Below are 23,997 nucleotides of genomic sequence, written 5' to 3' on the forward strand. Positions count from 1 at the left end.
TAAGCAAATTGGGTCCTGCATCAAAGAACAAAGGCGCTGCTTGTTCTGCAGTTATTTTTGGAAACTGTCATTATGCAGAGAATACATTTTTAATGTGAGTTCTTCTGTTCTATCTTATTCTGTGGCTTGGAGTAAGTGAATAATAGTAAAATAAGTAAAATAACTTGAAATGATGTATTTTCCGCATGATAAGGCGCTACATCACAAAATGGGCTACATTCAAACCTATGTCCCACATAAGGTGCACCGAACTATAAGGCGCATTAAAGGGCCTAAACCCTGCTTTTCTTAAGCCTTTCAGAGTAAACTATAACCATATTTTATATGATGATACATTACCTTTGGCACACTAAAGAATGATTTTTTTTTATCAAATATTAGGTATTTTAGTGGTTCATTTTCCTATCTTGAATTGAAATAACTCAATCTTTAAGGCACCGCCTTTCTCTCCCTGTGGGCGCCGCCCCTTTCATGACGTCTGCCTAGAGTCGGCCTCGCCAGCCTGTCTGCTTTTCGCCCAGAAAAACAAACAACATCCGAACTTTTGCAAAGATGGATGTGCTTTTTGTGGAGCCTTCCAAAAGCGCTTGGTCGATCACCGATAGCTCCGTGGAGAAAGTGTGAGTGTGTTAGCCTGGGGGCGGTGCTGGCAGCACAGACTCTTCCTGGAATGGGCGGTGCCTCACTTATCTAGGTCACAAAGTCAGAACCCGCTCACTTTCATGGATTGGGTGGGGCGGGTGCTCAGAGCGCAGCCTTTTAGAGGGAAACTCAAGAGATGTGTGAATGGATCAAAATACCGCTTTGTGGCTGACACAACTACAACAAATGTTACTAGTGTGACCACGCTAACTCCCAAATGTATTTATTGCATGGGGAAAAAAGCCACATTAGCACATTCACAATACATGTAGGCTAACTCCAGGCTAACTAGTTTGCATACATAAGAAATCAGCCTGATCCCGCTAAAACAATTGTGACCTTGACTACACTAACTCCCAACATTGTTTTAACATGTAAAAAAAAACACAGTACAACCTTGCTACATGTTAGCCACGTTAGTGTACCCACAATACCTGCAGGCTGACTCCAAACTGTGTCTGCATACTTAAGAAAACAAACTAATACTGCTAAAACAAACTAAGCTGGCTGTGTCCAAATTCGAGGGCTGCATCCTTCAATGGCCGCGGCCTACCGCTCCACGAAGGACCCGGGCATCTTCCCCCGGATGTGAACGGCTGTGAAGTCTTAATTCCAGCCGTTACATCGGCGAATGTCCTGTCACCTAGCAACCGTGAGTCCTGAACTGAGAGGTATAGTGAACCAGGCATGGAGCTAAAAATTTCATGGCTTATTTGATCCGACTTTTAATCTTGGAGGTGTAATTATCTCCAACCACCATTGTTGTCAGAAAATCACCAGATTTGGCTGCAATGCATCTTGGGATATGGACAGCATAGAAGGATACACCAGACCAGTCCTTGAAATCAGGAACAAGAAGTCCGCTTTTGAAGGAGTCATTGAATTTGGAGAGCAAATTGAATACTGTCCAGCGCCGTTAAATGTTAGCCATGTTAGCGTTTTCACAATAAAAAACCAAACACTTTGACAGTGTAGCAACAACTAAAGGTCTTCCAGACTTTAAGGCACTGTCGTTTTTCAATCAGGAAAGCTATTAAGTGGATGCTATAGTGCAGAAAATATGCTAAATATTTGTTTCATTTAAAGCCAGATTTCTGTTGATGCTGCTCAGCTTGGAGAAGAAAAAAGGACTCCTTGGACAACCAAGATGCTCTGCGGGAGCAGCAGAAAAGGGCGGTTTGGACCGAGTATACAACCACCAAACAAAAAAGTTGCTTCAATACTTTAACAGGTGACAGTTAATGTACTTCCCCCCCAACTTCAGACCTGGAAGAGATTTACTTTTCAAAGCGCCACCATTTCTGAAGGAGCGTGACATGCTTCACAAAGAACACCTACCTTTCACCGACAGTCCTGCTTGGTTCAAAGATTTAGTTGCTGAAAACCACCCCGGAGCTCTTAACCTCAATCTTTCATAACTTCAAAGTTTCAGGGAATCTTGGAGCCCGCAAAAGGTGTCAGATAACAGGTAGCAAGGGAACAAATCAATGTAACTGTGGGACTTAAACTCGCTGCAGAAATTTCTGAGTCACCGCTTCTTTTATAACTCATTAAAGGAGAACTGTGTGGGAGTTGGTAATATCTAGTCATGAAGGTGCAGACTGCTGCCAATGGAGTACCCCCCGCCACCGTATCCCCTCCTTTCAAGCATGTAAGAGTGGCTGCTGTCATTACCAGATGTGAGCCGCCGGCCTTTGTGAGTCACATCGCTGGAGTGAACGGCAGGAGTCGGCGTCGGCAGGCTGAGAACGCCACATCCCCACGACTTAGCCTCACAGGTTAGGAAAAAGATTCTAGGTCAAGTCTAGTTTTGCATGTGCTTAGATCGGTTTAGCTCATCCTTTTTTCACTGAAGAGAAAAGTCAACATATTTAGTTGTTTTGGTCAGAAAATCCTCCTAACAGTATTTTCATTCTTTCTTTGTGAAGCCTCGAGACAACGTTGGTTGTGAATTGGTCCTTTATGAATAAAGCTAACTGAATATTTTGGGGATTATTTGAACCTAAACTGTCAACATTTGTTAAAGTCATACAGAAGTAGTTTACATGACAGCAAACACAAAAACAAAATCCTTTTTTTGTGGGTTGTAGTGAGAAAAACGTTTACTATTGCTAATAAAGTTTTCGTGCAACTTTTGAAATGAGAACTAGAAAGTTTAGGAGCCATCAAACACCAGTGAGACGGAAAGCAGCAATAATTGGGAGATAAACTATGACAAGGGGAGCTATTTACAGCTTTGGTTAGAAATAAATATATTTAAAATTATTTAAAATAAAATTAATTATTTAAATTAATTTAAAGCAAATAGCAAAAGTACAAATAAACCTTCCTCCCATCTACAGGCACCCGTGAGCACAACTATACAGATATGTGCAAGCCTGCATCAGCAGGTATCAGCTAATTATTGAGGATCAATTAAAGAAAAAACTGTTTCCAATTGCATTTTATTCTACTTTTTCTGATTTTCCTTTCCCTGTGAGAGCGGCCGAGTCACAGGCTGCATTGGCTGATCATTGAAAATCATGATCAGCCAAATTGTCCTCCAGGGCCCACACAGCATACTCTTGATTGACATAATAAATAAATATGTCAAGCGGAAAGCATAGAGTCTCAGCTTTTCTCCGACTGAACAAACCATGTCAGAGTTGTAGTTAAGGGGTTTATATTGACAGAAATCATTTTTGGTAAATCACAAACCCTTAAAGTCAGAGTGGATGATCAGCGAGTTTTTATCTCCAGAAGAGAAGCACAAAAGACCACAGGGAGGTGTAAAATATTCCTTAAGTTAAAATTCAATATGCAAATGCCAGACACCACTAGATTTTTACAGAATTATTAAAAGTTTGAGTGAAAATGAGGAGTTTGAAAAGCAGCAGGAAGTTTAGTTTGTCCATTAGTTTTATTTAAGATGTTTTTTCTTTCAAGCTTCATAACAGGAACACCAGTCACCAAACGCCGGCGTTTCATCTTTTTGGGATCTTTCGCCTTGATTCCAGCTAAATCTGTTTCCTGCATTCAGTTCTCAGTAAAACAGCCAAACTCCAGCCTTTGCATATTTTTGCCGTGTTAAATATGAAAGGACAAATTTCATAACAGTGATAAAAGGTCAACAAACTTGCGTGTGACTCTGCCTTCGGCTGTCCCAGCATCTCCGAACGCAGCTCTGCCCCCCGTGTCGGTTTACCGTTATGAACCATTTTCCCTCTATTTCTCCTTGAAGACTTCATCAAAGGCACTTTGATCATTCTGGGAACTTTTTTCTTTTCTTTTCTTTTTTTTAACAAACTGAAAAAAAAGAACCTTTGTCCCTTTTTTTTCCTCTTTTCTTGCCAATTCCAACATCTTGAGAAGGAGAAACAAACACAAAGTGAGGAAAAGAGGTTCATTTTTTACATAGAAATAATTTAAATAGATCTTTTACGCTTCAGAGTGCTGCAAAGACAACCGGGAAAACTTTCTTTTGTCTTTTGTTCAGATATTATTATTATTTTTTTGTCATCTCATAACCTGCTACGTTTTTTAGCAAATGTGACGACAAGAGTTTGAGTTTTGCAAGCCAATAAACGCACAATGCAGGTCCAACTTTGACCAATCAGGAAGTCGTATAAAAATGCATCAAATTACAGCAAGAAAGATTTTGTCTTGAAGACAGATGCTTCAAATAACTTGAATTCAGTTTAAAACTGCTTTTGACTGTCCACCTCCACCCAACATAAGAAACTTCACCAGGAGGAAGAGCGTCTTCGTCTCTGTGTGAACAGCAGGCTGAAGCGTCTAGATGTTTATGGAAACACAAACAGTCTGCATTAAAGGGCTTATTTCATGCCAAATCAACTTTATTATAATGTTCATTCCTCACTATAAATAACCCCAAAGTGGTATTTCTCTAAAAACCAGCCCCTCCCAACCCCCGAAAAACAAGCAGATTCTCACATTGTGACATAAATGAGTGAGAAAAGCCCCCAGGCTAAAACACACACACACACACAACAGCTTTCTCTGTGTAGCTTGCGGTGATCGGCTTAATGCATGGATGAGCACAATCTGCACATCCATCTTTGCAGAAGTTCGGTTGACTCTAGGTTGATGTCATGAAATGGGCGGCGGCATCCACAAGGTCAGAAAGGCGGAGCTTCAGAGATCTTCCTTCCAAGTAGGAAAAGAGGTTATGAAAATAACGCGTATTTCATAAATAATTTGTTCTTTAGTGTGCCAAAGATTATATATGATCATATGGAGAGCTTAGTTTACTGTGAAAGGCTTAAAAAAAAAACAGGATGAAGGTCTTCTACAACAATTGTGTCCCATAAAACATCACCAAATGCCAAAACTAGAAACAAAGTGGAAAAAGTTCTGACTGTGGAGCAAATCTGGTTATTTTGTGCGTCCATCTTCACTCCTGCTCCTCCTCGGCACAGGAATGAGCTTCCAGACAAAGTTAGGAGGAAGTTCCTACAGCAGACAAGTTTCCATCACAAGCTTTATGAGGGTTGTTTTAAGTTCTGCAGCCACGACTTAAGACAAAAGTTTAGAGTTCCAGCCATGAACGTCTTTCCAGGAAAATTGGAACATTGATCAACAAGATGTCACACGATGATCCAAAGACAGCAGAGCGCAGAGAAAACAGATGTTTAATCTTTGAGATGCATGATCCCCATCGGGGGGCGACAGCTGTTGATGGCCGCCAATCAAATGCTGGCAGTGAAAGCGGGTCAGTCAGCCGGGTAACCGCTGGTTAAATTGTTGAGTCGTATCTCATTTTCAGGTCTGAAATGTTTGGCTTCTGTGGTTACACTTAATATACAAAACAATGAAAATGGTGGTGAGTTTGTACATTTGTACATTTAGCACGATCTCTTAAAAGGCGGATTGATTTGTTAGGTTTCATCCTGCAGAGCTGAAAGGTGAATAATTAGACACATTTTTCCCTCTTTATTGTTTTATTTTGATTTCATTATTAGCAGAGTATCAACACTTCAGTTTTTTGCTTTTCCTAAATGTGATGCTCGTCAGGAAATTCTCTTGACACGACCACAGAAATATCCTGCAGCGCGACAAGAATGTGTCACAGCCATCGGTGCATAATTACTTAAGAACCTGGGAGGCTCTTCGAGTCAGGTTTTACAGTTTATTGAGCACTTTTAAAGCGTATATGGACCTGTCACTCAATACTTACCAATCTGCTCTCAGCGAACACTTGAACTGGAGCAGCAAAGCAATCTGTCATGACAGCTGCAAACCTGAAGTCCCACCATCAGGGCTGCTCATGCCGTTTCACTCAAAACTGATCGTTTAGCTAAAAAATAGAAAAACCATGTCTTTTTTCTGGTTCAGTGAAATTAATCTGAAATTAGAAACGGCTCAAAGGATAAAACTTGTCTGACCTTCAAACAATTTTAGCATCAACGGAGACAAAACGAAGGAAAATAGAGGAAGGTTTCCATTTTACCTGCGTTGGATTAGTGTGTTTAGATTTAATATATTTAAAAAACAAAACAAACAAAACAACGGCCCCTCTCACCCTCCGTGGGAGGTTTCTCACCTAAACTCGGGTCCTCTACCAGAGGCCTGGGAACTTATTTGTTTGTTTTGTCCTTTTGTTTTTAAATTTGATTATATTTTTATGTAAAGCACTTTGAGTGGCTTACGTTGGAAAAGTGCTATACAAATAAAGTTTGATTTGATTTAATCTGATCTGACTTGATTTGAGGGTCCTGCGCAGTATCTTAGCTGTTCCTAGCACTGCGCTGTTCTGGACTGAGAGGTCTGAGGTCTTTCCAGGTATCTGTTGTAGCCACTCCTCCAGCTTGGGGGTTACTGCCCCGAGTGCTCCAATTACCACAGGCACCACTGTCACCTTCACTTTCCAGGCTTTCTCCAGCTCTTCTCAGAGTCCCTCAGTATTTCTCCAGTTTTTCATGTTCCTTCTTGACGTTTCCGTCGCTTGGCACTGCCACATCCACCACAACGGCTTTCCTCTGTTCTTTATCCACCACTACAATGTCTGGTTGGTTCGCCATTACCATCCTATCAGTCTGGATCTGGAAGTCCCACAGGATCTTTGCCCTCTCATTCTCTACCACCTTCGGAGGTGTTTCCCATTTTGACCTTGGGGTTTCCAGTTCATATTCTGCACACATGTTCCTGTATATTATTACAGCCACTTGATTGTGGCGCTCCATGTATGCTTTCCCTGCCAGCATCTGCAGTTATGTGCTGGATTGTTTCAGGCGCCTCTTTGCACAGCCTACACCTTGGGTCTTGTCTGGTGTGGTAGATCTGAGCCTCTATGGCTCTGGTGCTCAGGGCTTGTTCCTGGGCTGCCAGGATGAGCGCTTCAGTGCTGTCCTGTAGCTCTTTCTAGCCATTGGTAGGACTTCTTGATATCAGCCACTTCAGTTATGGTCCGGTGGTACATCCCATGCAGGGGTTTGTCCTCCCATGAGGATCTGTCACAGCATTCTGCCTGTTACTATATCTGGCTTTGGCGTCCTCGTGGCTTCCTTTCTGCGCCGCTTCTTGTGCTGCTGTGACCACATTAAGCAGCTCTGACAGCGGGGGGGGGGGGGGGGGGGGGGGGGTGTTGATCACACTACTAGAAAAAAGCACTTTTGTGCAAAAATTGACAGAATAAAGAACATGCTGTAACCCCCCCCCCCCTCTCCTATACGCACACACACACTGTGGTCTGCCTTTTGCTCTTTTTCCGTTCAGGCCAAGCAAAGAAGTGCGATGACTCAGCAGAGGTGCTGGAGGTGTCCTGCGGGGGCTCCCAGGGGGCCAGAGGCAGCACGGGGGGAGGATCTAGAGCCTTACATTCTGCATTAGGGGCCTTCCAATGTTAGCACACAGAAAGCAGTGCATGCATTTCCAATTACATGAATCTAACTGCATTGATTTTCTTGTATTAGGGTTCACTCTAGACAAGCGGACTGCTTCATACGACCGACTTCCAGCACAGCTGGAGGTTTTCTTCAGGAGAACATCATGAAACACAGATGCTTCTGCTCACAGCTGAAGCCGGGAAACTTCCCAGCATCAAGGAAAAGGTTCCAAAATTACAGTTGCTCATTTGCATGCATTAAAAGCGGGTTAAGTAAGTCACATGTGAAGTGGGCAGAACTGCCCAGCAGCTTGACTACATTAAAGCACAGTAAACGGTTTGTTGATTTAAATAGATTAAAGCACACACAAGCAGGCCTCCTCCACGGGTTTTAATTAACTCGCCATATATAAATTGTATGTTATCTGGCATTACTGAATTAAATGGTGAATGCGAGTGCTCGTTCTGCTCGGGTGAGTGGAATAAAAGGCTACTTAGGATCTCGATCGGGTCACGCAGATGCATGATGCTGCAGCTACGGGAGGCTGTAAACACATGGCAGCAACTCTGCAGAGCAAGTTTAGAAAAAAAAGAAGACTTCGTCTCAGATGATAGAACACCTTCTCTCTGTAAAGTCCGGTCTGCAAACAGATTCCTCTTGGAAAAGTCATTTCCATCCGTTTTAATAAGGGGCCAATACATAACACTGTGCGTTCCGAAACACTAAGATCTCCGCCAGACTCCAGTCCATCATCATTTTAAGTCTGTCAAGAACCCTGACAACAAAACCATAAATGTCATGTGTTTAGCACGATTTATACTAATGTGGAACTTTATGTTGTGCAAAACATGTAAATTTGATCACGGAGCACTAAAATATTAAAAGTATATTACATAATTTGAATAGAAAGAGAATTTATTAGTGACACAAAAACAAACTAAAAGGTAAGACTGTACAGCTACATTTTTTAAAGTGGAACTAAATATTTAAAAGACCCGTTCAAAAGAAAATAGGCCGTTTTCTGATGGTGACCGACATATGTAAAGAAAAATTAGTTCTAAACTGCAATTCTGGGTATTTCTTTATTCAAATCGCTGTGAATCAGGAGCACAAAAAAGCTTTTGTTGAAAAAGAGCCTTTGTGACATAGAAAATATGCTGAGCGGGCCACAAGCTCACAGCTATGAGGGATTCAGCCAATGTGCAAAAATGTGAATTTGTCATGAGAGTATATATGGCATTATATCCATGTGTATATAGATATGTAAGAGAGTATATATGTAAATTTGTTTTTTTTTGTTCATAAATTTTATATTTTACAATAAACTTCTGACTCCTGCAGATATATATTTCTTTCTTTTATCTTCATTAGTTTTTTCTTTGTTTGTAGTGCTTGAATTACTTTAAGGCGTGCCTTCAGCAGATCTGCTTTGCTTTTGCTTTTTTCTTAACTCTAGGTCATGTAACACAAAGAGACCCACTCTGCAGGAAAATGCAAAGACCAAACCACAAACATGCATCTGGGTTCCCACATTCTAGGACTGCAGTCATAAAAGGAACCTGTCTGACCAGGTTCTGTTTGATCGCGCACATAAAAACTGAGAGAAATGAACCTTCTGTAGACAATATCTAAAACACAGCTTAAGAATTGAAACAACATATATCCAAAATCTAAACTTTAAGGTTAAATATAGGCAAAAAACTGTTAAAAAAAATCCAACTTTTCAGCTGAACTTCTCAGGATTTTTTTTTCTTCTCCAGTTAAAGACAAAAAAAAAACAACAACTTAAAAGTAAACCAAAATAGTCTCCAGTTTAACACTGGAATCAAACCCAAATGACAAATAAAAATTAGCTTTATTGTGAAAGGCCAAAAGCTACAGTAAAGACAAGCCCCTCCTACCGTTTTCGGTGTTTTCGTGTTCTGTGTCAGTGAGGGTCAGGTTGGAGTTGGCCCTGCTGGAGAGACAGGAGCTGCGGCCCGACTTGGTGTTGCTGCGGCCCCATAATCTGACGGCGTGCTCCGGTGACATGATGCCATCGGTCTCCGTGTCTGCATCCGAGCCCACGCTGACCGAGTAGTCGCGGTGCGGCATTCCCATGTCACTCCGGTACGTGGCCACGTGTGACGGCAGCGCTTCTCCGAAGCCGAGGTCTCGGAGCGAGAAGTCCGACCCTGCAGAGGAAAGCAGGATTGAAATAATTAGCATCCAGAATCGTGGATCTGTTCATTTAAATGAAAAACTAAAGCATAATGCTTTCACAGTAATTAAACTAAAGTAAAAGCAAATTTTACACTCTTAGAGTCAATGTATTTTCATAGAATGAATTCATCTGCATTCAATCTTTGCTGTATTTTAGAAAAGCTATTTTTTAACTAAAAACATAATTTCCTCCAATTTACAAATTCTAACAATGCAAAAACAGCTGAAAAAAGCTTTGGAAAAAGTAAAAATCAGGTTGAGCTGGAGTTAGTCTTTGACTCTCCTATTAGATCAGATATAAAAGGCGACGGTCAATTTTATATGTCTGAAATGTGAGGTGAAAGGTTGCGCGTTCTCCATGCAGTTTTTAACAATGTCATGGGAAGTTCAAGCCTGAGATCCAAATCTCTGAATGTAATCGGGTTTTTCTGAGACCTCGGATCTCACTGGTAACGAATGGTTTGTGCATTTTCAGAACAACCATTGACTGTACGTGAGAACAGGACTAAGTGACCCCACCCTCTTTGCACCCTAAACAGGAAGTAAATCCCATTGACTTCTATTGAGAAATAAACGGCTATTACACAGTCATTCTTTTGGTCAGAGTAACCATTCTTGCTCTGATACTTTATCAACATGTTCTTGCTAATCACATTTTTTTCATGGTATTTTTTCTTTAGTGCAAGTTATTCAAGTTGTAAACTGACCAATCAAATGCCTCAAAAGTATGTGATGCCGCTGGCCCCACGTCCAAAGTACAAAACGTCTGGTTGACAGATTTTGGACTACTCCCCCCAAACTGACGTCGTTTGGCTCCAACATACCGCTGTATTTATCGCAAAAAACATGGCGACTGAATTATCTTTGTTTCCTTAAAGCCAGAAGCAAACCACACTCACACTGACTCAGTCCAGTTCTCATTTACAGTAAATAAAAAGAACTCATATCAAGAAAAACAAACCAATAATCCACAAAAGATGCAATTCTTGGTTTGTAGCCATGTTCACACGGCCCTCGGCAACATGCGCTCAACCTTCCAATGAAAAGCCATGCAAACGCGCTTTTCAGGCCTCCGCCTTCAAAACTCGCATATTAACGTGTCGCTACGTTCATTATTACAACTGTTTTGGGCAGTAATGGGCGGCCATTGAACATTCGTTGAAAGTTAAACCAGGCAAAACTTTGACCGATCAGAAACTCAGATTTGGTAGCGACGAATGGATATAAATGCACAGAAGGGCCAACCGTTTGAAAACTGATAATAGAGAAGAAAGTAATAATGGTAATTTGCGCCCGGATGGAATTATATGACACCAAGTTTTTCAGATATCAGAATAGAGCTGTGAAAGAAAAAGCCTGGAGCAAGATTTGCTAGATTTGTACCGCTTTGACATTTCACATCCAGCCTCTTCCAACGTAGCTTCAAACCGAAAGCAGCTTGAACTGAATCGTAAGAAGGTGAATAATTGCATCCCTATTAAATACGGTTGTTGTGCTAATATTAATTAAGTTTTATTACATTTCAACACGCTTAGTATAAGCTAAATGAAAGATTTCTTGGTTGGTATTTGCTTATTAGCAAATTTATAAAAAAGTATTTCTAACAGTGTTTTTGTTTTTGTTGTTTTGTAATACACAAATCTCCTATCGATCCAAAAACAAAACCCAAAAATCGAACTTTAAATCAAATAATTGGGAAAGTGAATTCATTATGATCTAACCTTGGCGGTTGAACTCGTCAACTTCATGGTGAACCATTTCCTTGACTCGGCTGCCGTAGGCCATCCTGGATTCGTGGTCGAAGGCTTTCAGGGTTTCGCTGGAGCTGTAGGATTTGGAATTGGTTTTGCCATCTTCGCTGTCTGCCGAGGAGCTGGTGTACCGACGCTCCGTGTCCTGCCGGGCCGTGAGAGAGCGGTAGGGTCTGCGTTCCTTCACCTCCATGGCTGCCTTGGCGCACCTTTCAGAATAAAATAAAGCTTCGGATTCCCGTTCAGTCCCACTCATTCTGTGGAAGACAAAGCCGAGAAAACGCTCCATCAGGAAAGAGAAATTATTATCTGTCAAAACAAATAGTTTTCCCTCTTGGCTAACGACAATGATCCCTCTGGGCTTCACTAAGCACATAAGTAAGAACTTCCATTGGAAAAACTGCTGTGAATAATATGTTTCAGCTGGAAACAAGTTATTCTATCCTAACCGATGTAGAGAGCAGCTTTTCAGTCCTTTAATAGCCGTGTCAGAGGCCACATGTGGTTTTGGAGAAGACCATTTTAAGAAAATAAAAACATTGGCCGCACAAAAAATGCAAAGAACACGTCAAGTATTGCAATTAAACAGAAGTGAAACCTGTCAAAGTTAGGAACCAGTTAGACTAGTACAAAAATGACTTCAATTTAGTGGAGAGCATCAAGATCGAGTATCTGGAAAATTGGAAAAGTACAGATTTATCTGGTTTGACAGACCCTGAAAAAAGGTAGATGAAGCCAATGCTCAACCTTTGAGGGCTGTTTTAGGACTTGGGGTTACTTTGGTTGGTCTCTGGCCAAGGATTTAAAAAGTTCTATACACTTAAGGAGTCGAAAACCAGCGGATCAGGAAGACAAAAGAAACAAAGAAGGAAACGTAGCAACACATGGAGTTGGAGCGCTTTCACACAAGAATGGTTCAGAATGGTTCAACAGGTCCAGTTCAAATGGAAGTAAAAGCTAGAAATACCACTCTATTACTTAGAAAACTGGACTCAACCTCCCAGAATCCATCACTTCCTCACTAAACCACATTTACCCACTAGACATCGGCACTTTTATCTACCAGTAAAAAATCTATAACAAAGAAGATGAAAAAAACCTTTACCAACATTAGACAGTTGGTTTGATACAAACAATGACAATTTTAAATAGAAAAACCGACTTACACTCTAAGTATCATACCAAATTTGGGTTATATTGATCAAATTTAAATCACATTCTACCAGTCAGGATTGTTCTGTAGAATAATTGATTTTCGTGTCTGCATGTGTACAGTCTTGATACTTTGTGTTTATTTCTACTAATGTCAAATGATATAACTCTACTGTATGTAGCCTAGTTAATGTTTTAGAATAAAAAAAAATAAAGTCGAGCCTCTTTGCCTGACTCTGCCCAATTCACAAAATTGTCCTTAGTTTTTATGTTTGGTGCTGTTTGCCTTCTTTTCTTTTCTTTTTGTGCCTCATGGTGGCAACTTTTCTGTTCAGTCAGTCTGCGTTTACCACACCAGGATTCACTTGCAAGCAAAACAAGATCCACAATCTCAGATGGACTTATTTGCTTGTTGGATAAAAGCTGAAAGAGTGAGATGAAGTTATTTTTCTGTCTTCCATTTATCAGAACTCTATAATTTTTTTTCAGAAAACCTTTGGAGAGAAGAAACTAACACTTTTTCACCTTGACAAGGCTGATCAGTTGAAGTGACCACCAAAATATGACAGTGCAAGGGGAAAACCACGCTTTGCAGTAAGTTCTTTAACAAAAAGAAGCCTGCAGACCTACATTAAACCAACTTAAAGACCCATTCTGAAGAAAATTGTGTTTTTTTCTAACATGTTGTAGCATTTTTCTGACGATGCAAGAAAGTAAAGCTCAAAATTGCTTTTCTGAGTAGTTCTTTATGAAAAATACTTATGATGCCTCTGACTTATGCGACATAGGGCCTACATCGTCCTAGTAAACAACACAAATTTAATGGCATAATAAAAATTAAAAGGCCGCCGGGAATGCTTTTACAGTAGATCAAAGGACCCAACAGGTCTAAAGATCAGGTGAGCGGATAACCTTAACTTACAACATGATCAGCTTCAAATTTTCTATCAGTCTTTAGGGTCAAAGTTTGGATATTGCATTCAGGAGTTGTGAGGTATACATGTTTACAGCCACTCACCTACAAACCTAACAAAACCACTAAAACTCACTGAACCACCTGCAAAAAAAAAAAAAAAAAAAAAAAAACCCTCATGCTTGTGTCCCCAGACAGTGCAAGCACGGCTCAGCACACACGGCAAAGTGCAAAAGGGATCGCTGGAATTCGATCAAATAAAATATGGCACAACAAATCTTGCAGCTCTGAATTTATGGCGCCAGCCACCCACATATATTCTGCTTTATGTGCCATACAGAAAGGCTGGGTGTCCAGCCCCGTGTAAAAGTGGCAGGTGTCCTTCGATGAATTGTGTTGTTTATATGGCACAAATCATCTGTAGCCTCAAACCGAGCTGCCAGAAAACATCCCGGGCTACTCTGAACCAGCAGAGGTGATTAAAATCTGCATCGTAAAACTACAACTGCCAACAGAACACTGAGGAGAAGATCAATATCGAGAGGGGGGCTTTTAGTATTCAGCTATGCCGCTTTTTTTAAGTTGCTTTCAAGGGCAAAATATTAGGGTGGATATAGGTGAAAGAATAAATTCTGCTGTTTCAGTGAAACGCGGGGTAGATCAATGGATAATTGTATTGTAGTTAACTGATGGTGCCGCCCAGGCAGCTCATTTGAGGTGACCGCGTCTTTTAAGATATTGAGCTGGATTAACAAATGTCAATGTGGAAGTAAACTGCATTACAGGCGTGCTGGCTGTTTGCTTTGAAGCTCAACATGATGAGATCCGCGGCAGGGCGATACGCCCGTCAAAGACAAATATGTACACGTGAAAAAAGCTGTAAAATGATGTGAAAGAAGTCATAATTTTATGAGAAGAGCAGTCAAAAATGTTTGAGAATAAAGTCATAAAATCATGAAAAAAAGGCGTACTTTTACGAGAGTTAAATGAATGAAAGTCATTATCAGTAAAAAGTCAAACATTTACAAGAATAAAATCATTAGTAAAAAACTTGTAATTTTACGAGAAAAAGTCATAAAATTATGAGAAAGTTACAGGAATAACGTTATAATTTAACAAATTCAAAATTGAAAATTTAAGAGATTAAAGTCATATGTCATGAGGCTAATTACTAAAAAACATTTAAACAACAAAATGAGAGACGTAAAGCGCATTATAAGCAATTTTTTCAGCTCTGATTTCCCAAATAAGGAAATCCTAAGTCTTTTAGTGAGATTGACCTTTGTGAGCATAAAGACGTTGAAAGAATTAGCAGGGATCCGAGCCTCTTTGGAAGGAGATTCTTGACCCACAAGGAGTAGATTTCTGGCGGGCACGCCGTTTTACGCCGCCGGCAGCTCAGTCGCTGAGGTGCAAATGCATTATGGCCCATTGATTCCTATGATACACTAAAGCCTTAATAATACACAGCTGCATTGATGGATTTAGTTATTAATGTGGACGGAGGCTAAAACAACAAACCAACTATGTTTTTGAAAAGGTGTTGCTTTATCCTTGAAAACAAAAACAACTTTTTTCTCATAATTTTTCTTGTGTTATTACAACCTCATAATTATACCAATTTATTCTAATAAAGTTAGGACTTTTTTCTCCCAATTTTATGACTTTTGTCTCATAAAATAAAAACTCTTCTTCATAATTGTATGACTTTATTTTCATCCAATAAAGACTTTTTCTCATATTTTTTTAATTTATACTCCGTTTTTTCTTTAAGGTGGCCCAAATACACTTGAATATGAAATAAAATCAACCTTTCTATTTATTTATTTTCAGTGAGGAATGCTTTATTTTGCACTCCTCACTACTCTGCTTCCTAAACGTCTTAGGAAAAAGCAAAATTGAGAAGTAAAGCCTTCTGAAAAAGAGATCAAAATTAATCCATGCAAATCGGGTAGTTTTTTTTTTTTTTTTTTGTAGACAACAATATTCTGTGTTGTAGGAGACAAGGATTTTTCCACTAGATAAGCTCTTTATGAATACTGTATTAAATTTGCCCCAGACGGTAAACAAAACTGCTCTGTGAACTAAATTTGCCCCTGCTCAGAGGAAGAAGAAAAAAAAATGTTTCATTGGAGTCATCCTTGTTGGGTTTGGGGGTCTTTCTTTGTATGTATTGACAGCTGAAAAGATCCGGGTGATTAATGACTTGAGGCCACATGGGTTGGGGAGGGAGGACGATGAGGGGGATGAGGGGGATGCATAGTCTTCATCCATAAGAGCCCTTCAGCTACTCCTGAGATTGTTAAAAATGCTGCCTCTGTGAGCTTTTAAGTTACTTTTAGCTCAAGATCCTTAACGAATAAAGCAAATTGGAAAGCGCAGACAACAAGCAGCTTTGCAACGTTTGTGTCCAACGTAGCGTTGTGGTTCCCAGAGAGGTCTGCACAAACGCCTCATTATTAATCAGCTCACAGCCAATGAGATTGGGTGGCATGGGAAACTGAGTAAAGTTTTTTGAAGTATGCAACAAGCCATAAACAATGCTAAAAGTCACTGGATGCTAATGACTCCCATTTTGGGGGCTCCAGCCAGAAATTTCACAATAAAATACGAAGAAAATTGAGAGACACCTGACACTTTTATTGTGCTTCCACACAAAAAGCTGCTCTGTCCAACTCTGAGTCATGACAAAACGTGTTGAAATATTAAAAAAACAACAAAAGAATAACACATTGTTTTTTATTGTGTTCTCTGTTACATAAATACATTTTTTTCTACTGAGAAAATGTTTTTTTTTCTCTCTAAGCAGAATCAGGGAAGGATTAATAAAAGTTCACCAAAGAAAAGTCATTTTGCCAGAGAAAATCAATGCCATGGATTGAGATCTCTAAAGGAGAGATAAAAATCGTACTTTTATTTCAAAGACAAAAGTCCTGGTGAGGCCCAAGCAGCAGAGCCCGAGCCGAGCCAAAAAGCGAAACTCGCCGCATATCTTTGCAACGATCCGGAATCAATGGAAGTCTCCCTGGATAGACAAAAGAGATGATGGATGGTCTGTTTCCCTTTCAAAGAAATTGCAGTTCCCCACCTTTTTCCAGTTTTTTTATCTGCTGTCTGTGGATGCAAAGCAAATGTAAGGCAGCTGTGAGAGCGGCCATAATGTGCTTTTACAGGGAAAGTGCCGAACAGTGAAAGCCATCGGACACAATGATGCAGAAAGCCAGAGATGAAATTTAGAGAGCGACTTGAAGGGTATCTTCTCATGCAGATCCAGAAACTATAGGTAAATTCAACTAAAAGTGTCAACAACACACTAAGGAGACCGCTCTCTTGGATGCAGCTGCAGGTAAAGCTGGGTATTTACAGCCTGGATCACATTTGTGGAACCTTCAGGAACAAATAAATTGATGTGGTTAGACCAAGAAAAAAAACCCTTCATTTAGTTTAAATCCCTTTCACACTGCACCCTTGAGAGTGGGCTAAAGCCTTAGTAACGAGATGCAGATTCGATTTGAAGGGTCTTAAAGGGGAGTAGCCGCATCTTATGCTGCGTTCACACCGCCCTCTGCAACCAACGTTCAAGCGATCACGTTCCATAAAAAAGCTTATAGGAGTGTTTCTGGCTTCTTGCTTTCACCGTCAGATTTTTTATTAGGGATGTTCCAATCGGGTGTTTTCCAAGTCATGCAATCTTGAGTATCTGCCGATACCGAGTCCCGATCCAATTCTTTTGAAGCTCATTTTAAAAATGAACAAATGTTAATACACAGATTCAGTTTATCCCATGTTTTTATTTCATTAACCCTTTCATCATTTAACCCATAAACAGATCACTTCTGTGAAGTAATTTGAACAATCAAGTAAAAATAGTGATATTATTAACTTTCTCATTATTAACTATTATCTAGTAAATAGAGGTGATAACTAGTCCTGTGAGAAAGTTTAGTGACTTTAGTATCTTCAGAACATTTTTAACCAAATCAATTCAGAGAGAAAGTTCACCTCTCACTGCTTGATTTGGAAGTTTGTGCAAGCCAGCGCAGTGATACAGAATATTTATGCTATGTAACCGGAACCTTTTTTTAAGTGTGCTTCATCACTGTTTATCATCACTTTTTAATCCACACCCAGCAGCCAATCAGAATAGAGAATTGACCCGGACTGTGGAATAATAAGGAACAATTCTGTTGAAAATGCATTTATAGGTTGAAGTTTGCATTAAGCCAGGCCAATAGAGATACTTAAAAGAGTTACTGAAGTCTGAGTCGGTGAGCATTTCACAAGCTGTTTTTGTTTGACTTCTGCTTGAACTGCTGCCGTATTATTTTCTGCGCTTTACGACAAAAAAACGTTGGGATCCATTCATGACAAGCAAATTTCTACTGGAGAATTTATCCGTAATGATAAATACAAAGCATTGGTCATAATAATGATAAATTAAATGTCCAATACTAATTGGAGGCCAACATTTGATACTGATTGAGTCATCAACCATGTGATCTGGCCCGATTTCTGATCACTTGATCGGATCAGGACATCCCTATTTTCCATGACCATTTTTGGGCTGTACATACGAAACGCGCTTCCATTAACCCTTGTGCTACCCTAGGCACTTTACCATTGGGAGTTGGGTCATCTAGACCCACTAGACAGTGGTCTGAACCTTTTTTCTTCAATGATTTGTGATCTTCACTGGTGTCCAAGGATTACATGAAATCTTTCCACCTTTATCCACCTTTTTCATGGTAGGGAGAACACGTCAATGTAAGGGGGGGGGTCATCTAAGATAGCACAAGGTTTACATAGCGCGTTGAAAGTTAAATCAGTTTGAACTTTGACCAATCAGAGACTTGGATTTGGTAGTGATGTATGGATGGCGTCCCTTTTCATTCACTGAAGTACCAATTGTTTAAAAATTGATCATGAAAGAGAAATGAATAATTCGGTTTGTGCCCGGCTGAAATTCTATGACATCAAGTCTTTCATATATCAGAAAAAAGCAGTGAAAGAAAATGCCTGGAGCAAGATTAGCCAGATTTAAACCGCTTTGAGATTTCACACCAAACTTCATCCTCAGTATGGTTACAAAAATCCAGTGAGCGAAACACGCTGTGAACAAAGTTAAGACAGTGAAAGTCTGACTAACTGATGGATTTACTGAATGTCTGTCTCGCTTAACGCACCTTAGAGCAACCTATATATGACAAAAGTTCAAAAACAGAGCATCAGAGCGCCAGAAAAAACAGTAAAAAGGTCACTTCAAAGCGATCAAACACTATGCAGGTAAGTTCCAGTCCAAAATTTTTTAAAAATGTCTTCATGAAAAAAAATATCAGCTCTGAATGTGATTAAAGCTTTTGGAGAATCAAAGTAAAATGTCAAATGTTTGAACCCTTACGGACAAAAGATTCTCGTTTTTTAAAATAAGTCATACTTTTTTTGTGCCAGGATTAGAGTTCCAATAATCAGAGATGAGAAGGGTTTCAGAAAAGACAGAGCCGAGGCGATGAATAACTCTGAATTCCTGCAGTTTTAAAAAAGAGAGAGGTGAATCATTAACTGTGGGTCCACTGAGGAAAAGCTCAGATGAAGTTTTCGATGTTTGGATTCTTTAATTTACATCTCCAATTTAAAAGATAACAAAAGATTAATTTAATCCCACTTTTTCATGTTTGTTTCTTTTAAAAATGTAGAACTATATATGCAGTTGGCGTTTTATTTTACTTTTTATTAAGCAACAAATAATTCTTTATCTAATAAAACATTTGATTTTATTTTTTATTTTTCTTAATTGCTGCAGTAGATTTTTAAAGTTTCCTGGACTTCAAGGTTGCATTCACATGTTCAAATGAGCATCTTGGTGTATTTGGCGCTCCCAGAAGGAACCAAAGGACTGCAGATGATTTCAATCGCGTGGAATAAAGATGCAGTTCCACATACTGCAGTTGGGGGCGATATTGCCTGACCAAGACGGCTAGTCTCATTAATCCTGCAGTGGTGAAGTCGCAGAAAATATTGACATTGCAATCCTTTATAGTAGCAAAGTGTTTCCATAATCAACAAACCGTTGATCATTTACTAAGAAAATGTCGCAAAGCAGCTTTTCTCCGCCTCAGGATCCGTTGGATTTACAGTTATTGTGTAAACAGTCAAAGTGTTACAGAAGCTTAAATAGTACGCTGTATTTTGCTGTCGCTGCCGATTGTGTTAAAGGGTTTGTATCCCGGATTCCGGAATAATAAACACCTGAGCTTTAAATGATTTTAAAACCTTAAAAGTTAGACTTTTTTGTTGCATATTTTTCGTGCTCAAGAATAAATACAAGACATTTTGAGTGATTTGTTTACAAACAATGAACCTGCCAAAGCGACTCCGGCATCGGGTCAAGCGTTAAAGTCGCTTCAGTAGTTCAAATAGTGTGTTATCAGGCGACAGCACCGGTGTCAAAAGGGTTAAAACAGCTTTGAATTGACTTCTCCAAGCTTGTGCCACAACGATACTCTCACAAACGTAGTTGCAACTTTTGCTCAAGGTAAAAAGTTTTGTTGACCTTTTTTGTTAATGACTTTATTCGGTTCTGGAAAAGCAGCAACGACACGTCTGCTAAAGAAGACAAATGTGTTCCTAAATGCAGCACAAAGCCTACTGGACCTAAAGAACACACCAGCAGCAGGGCCAACGGTGGACGCCCCTCTTAGAAACTTACTGAAGCCTTTCCAGAAGTGTTGTGGCCGGTGCGACAGTGTCAGGAGTTAAATATGGGATCTAAATAGGCAGGAGGAATTGGAGGTACAATATAAATGCAAATGGCCCTGCACTATCCATCACACAATTAGCAGTGTGCTGAGAATTGCTATTCAGTGCTGGTGCTGCATACAAATCTGAACTTCACTCTCTGCTCACGCCTTGCTTTCTGCATTTTAAAGAAGAAGGAGGGACTAAACCCGAAGAAAGCACCGAAAGGAGACACATGGAGACCAACGCGCCGCGTCTGCCAAATCCCTACGAGTGTAATCTAGTGTGATTACTGCTTACTTGTCTGTGAAATCGCTTAATTACTGATGAGTGATGACGTTTCCACTCTAATGGCGGCTGGCAGCAGTTAAGAAATCAAAAAAGCCTCAGCAGTCCAAGGATTAATCCCAGGTCACAGATGGACACAACTGTGGAGGAACGTTGGGGAAAAATGTGGGCATATATCAAGAACATTGTCTCCGGGGTCCATTGAGAGGCAGGAACGCTGCTCCCAGGCACCACTTACTTCTTTTCTGAAGGTTTTCCCCACAGAAAGGCCTCCTCCGTCAACAGAAAGGTGTGCTTTGAAAAGAGAAGAGAGAGGGGGAGCTCGGGGTGGTAGGAAGAGGAGGAGGAGGAGGAGGAAGAGGTTGCATTGCTTGCCAGACGGGCCTAAATTTCAGCAACCTCCTTCCGGGATCAAAAGTGAGCCCCACCAAAGCATTAAACAGAATGCATAAAAGCCCCAACATAAACAAAAAGTAGCCTGGAAGCGCCGGTGCGGCACGCCGCCTGCTACTTATCACTCTGAGCAGTTCAAGGTTTGGTCCGGACAGCAGAAGCAGGCCGCGCAATTCCTGCTTTTAGACCAGCCTGGTGAGCAGCAGCGAGAAGCGGTGAGCATGCTGACCGCCGCAGAACCCAGCTGCTCAGAATTAACAGGAAGTTCCACCAAATTAATAAAAGCAGGTAATGAGCACTCGTGAGGTTGGCGTTGTCAAGCCGTAATGAGGACGAGGATTCGCCGAGATTCAAAAAGTCGACCTCTCTGCCAGGTGCTCTGACGGTGACCCTCCTCTGATTAGTCTGCAACAAACGCTCATTATAACAGCTTTGATTTATAGTTTGACCCGCGGGGAAACCAAATCTAATACCAGCTCGGCAATAATCAACTTACTGTAAACTTGCAACTGTCGAAGCCGGCTTTCTAAATATTTAAAGGTCCGCAGGTCTAGTCTGGAGGGAAGCTGCAGATAAATGATGTGGGGAAACCAAAATATTTTAACAGCCTTTCACTAGAATTACAAAAACACCTTTTTCTCACTGTGGGAAGCAGGAGTTCAGCTGTTGATTCCTTCAAGACTGAACCGATCCAAATGTTTCACCCAATCTTATTATAGTCATAGTCACAGTCACTTTAGCTAAAATCCATTTTTGTCTGATTTATTTGGAATCTTTGTAGAATTTCTTGTCGTAAGTCTCTTTATTGCTTCACTAAGCCAATATTTGCTTAATTTATAGTTTTTTTATGTTTATATAGATTCACTTTGTTGCTAATTCTACAGATTGACATTTTGTTATGCCGTTTTCTATGAACTTGATATTTTAATCCATTTATATTTGAATTTTAGGCTATATTTAGCATTTAAATGAACATTCTAAATAGAGAAATTACATCGGGTTTTTTTAAGATAATAATAATAATGTGTTTTTTTTGGTAAATCGGCCTTGTTGCGTGTTGAAATCTTTCTGACCTCACCCTTTCTTGCAGTTTGTCGCATTGCCCACACATGCAGTCGACGCATTGATTTGGCCAAAGAAGATGTAAAACGAGATGAAGTCTACTGTGTTTCTTTCCCAACAGCGCTTGATTCATTTTCTATCCCCTGATAAATCGGTTGATAATGTAATTTAGATACATTAAGGAGTCGTCCCGGTTTAGACAAAATGTCCTCAGTGTTATTGGTATTTAGCTTCCAGTTGTAGAATGAAATGTCTGCAGTTCTGGGAATATAATATTTACATAATGACTCACAGATGTTATCACACTGTAATGACCCTAATGATCCTGCAGTTACTGGATCCAAGCACAGAGCATGAAAGATGTTTAGCAGCACAATGGGCCGATCAAGGCGTAATCTTACCTTTCCTGTAAGGATAAAAGGTCACAAATAAATGTTAAAGGTGCTGTCTGCCGCCGGCTCTGGGGTGTGGGGTGCCGGGCCCCCTTCTGTTTCTGGAGCATTCAGTGTGATCAAGGTACACTCTAAGAAGCACTTCCATCTGTTTCTTCACTTTAGTCCAAATACGGGCATGGGTATTGTTTTAACACCCCTCTCAAATATCATTGGTTATGCAAATCATGTGTGTACCTGTCTGTGAGCATAATCTTGTGAGATAAATCTTCCATCAATAATCTATGAATATATTTATAATTTTTTGGTGTATGTATGTGAGAACTAAGTCATGCAATTTACTTATGACACTCTTAGATTATGACTCTGTATTACTGACTGCTCCCCCACCCCCTCTATCTCTCCCATGTTAACACCTCGCCCCCCATCTCTAACATCACATTCTCTCTCCCTCTGTCGTCTTTTTCCATCCAGTCCAACAAGGAATAGTGCCAACCTGGGTCAAAAACCATCTAACGGTAAGAAAACAATTTGTCACAATTGATAAATTTACATCAGAATCCAAAAGAGATATGTTGTGGTGTCCCACAAGGATCTATTCTGGGCCCACTGCTATTCAATATTTACATCAATTTTATATTCGATATTTGCTGATGACACAAATATATTCTATTATACAAAAAATCATAAGAAACATATCAATGTGGTGAACACACAATGCATATAAACATATTTTTTAAAAATAAAGCTTAGCCTCAAATACAAAAGAGGTTTATGCAAATATACACTTCATTTGTCTGAAAATCCATAAACCCCTATTGTAACAGTAAAATCTGTCCAACACAACTGGCCTTCAGCTCTTTTATAGGGCAGATTAAAATAAATAAATAAATGTTCAAGAAATAATCTTTAGTAATCAGTCATGGATTTTCTAAATATGTTGGGAACACGACAAATATATGTGTTTTTCTCCCATTTTTAGTATTCTACACCCCTATTCAAAATGAAAACAATTCTGAATAGTGTTAATAAATGTTCATGTATTCTTGCCCATTATAAATGTGAAGATTTAATAATGGACCAAAACCAGCAGCAGCCAGTTTTAGGTATTTTGGTGCTCCCACTCTTTGATCTGCTTTCATTAAATGACTGTAATAATGTTGTGTAGATGTGTATGTGCTCAGGTCTGATCAGCAGTGATGTAAAAGAAAAAAACAGCATGGATCATGTTTTTCCTGCTGTGCTCAGATACTTAGTGTGGGTTTAAAATGCCTTCTTGAGAGAAGAAGTGTTTGTTACTCTAATTTTTATCCATCCACCGACTATGAGTCCAAATTTGTCCTATTTGGTGTCACAGAAATGCAGGACACCATCTAACGTGTGATCTGTTACGAAACCACGGATCAAACTCCCTCCAAAAGAACAGCCAGAACCACCTTCAATGTCGCCAAACAGTTTTTTTTTTTTTTTTTTGACTCTGGGAGGTTGTTGGAGCAACTTGTAAAAACCCACACACGCACCCGGAGATCACACAAACTCGCAGAAGCAAAGTGACAGTGCTAACCTCCACATCACCCAGCTCTGCCACTCAAAATCCAGAGTCGAAAATGTTGATGTAGAGAGTCAGGTCACCTCTTCGCTGC

The 23,997-nt window shown here is 40.0% G+C and overlaps 1 protein-coding gene across 8 annotated transcripts in view; it reads right to left on the bottom strand.

Annotated features, from left to right (window-relative positions):
- The window catches only part of tenm4 (teneurin transmembrane protein 4), a 211,425-nt gene that overhangs the window by 157,696 nt on the left and 29,732 nt on the right, over positions 1 to 23,997 (bottom strand). For all 8 annotated transcript variants that reach the window (XM_023962051.1, XM_023962050.1, XM_023962049.1 and 5 more), the window contains exons 2-3: positions 11,390 to 11,676; positions 9,368 to 9,640 (exon numbers count right to left, since the gene is read on the bottom strand). In XM_023962051.1, the coding sequence (XP_023817819.1) occupies positions 9,368 to 9,640; positions 11,390 to 11,675 (559 nt within the window). In that variant the 5' untranslated portion in view covers position 11,676. The remainder of the gene's footprint in view (positions 1 to 9,367; positions 9,641 to 11,389; positions 11,677 to 23,997) is intronic.

The sequence above is a fragment of the Oryzias latipes genome, chromosome 13 (genome assembly GCF_002234675.1).
Source record: "Oryzias latipes chromosome 13, ASM223467v1".
NCBI classification, from domain to species: domain Eukaryota; kingdom Metazoa; phylum Chordata; class Actinopteri; order Beloniformes; family Adrianichthyidae; genus Oryzias; species Oryzias latipes.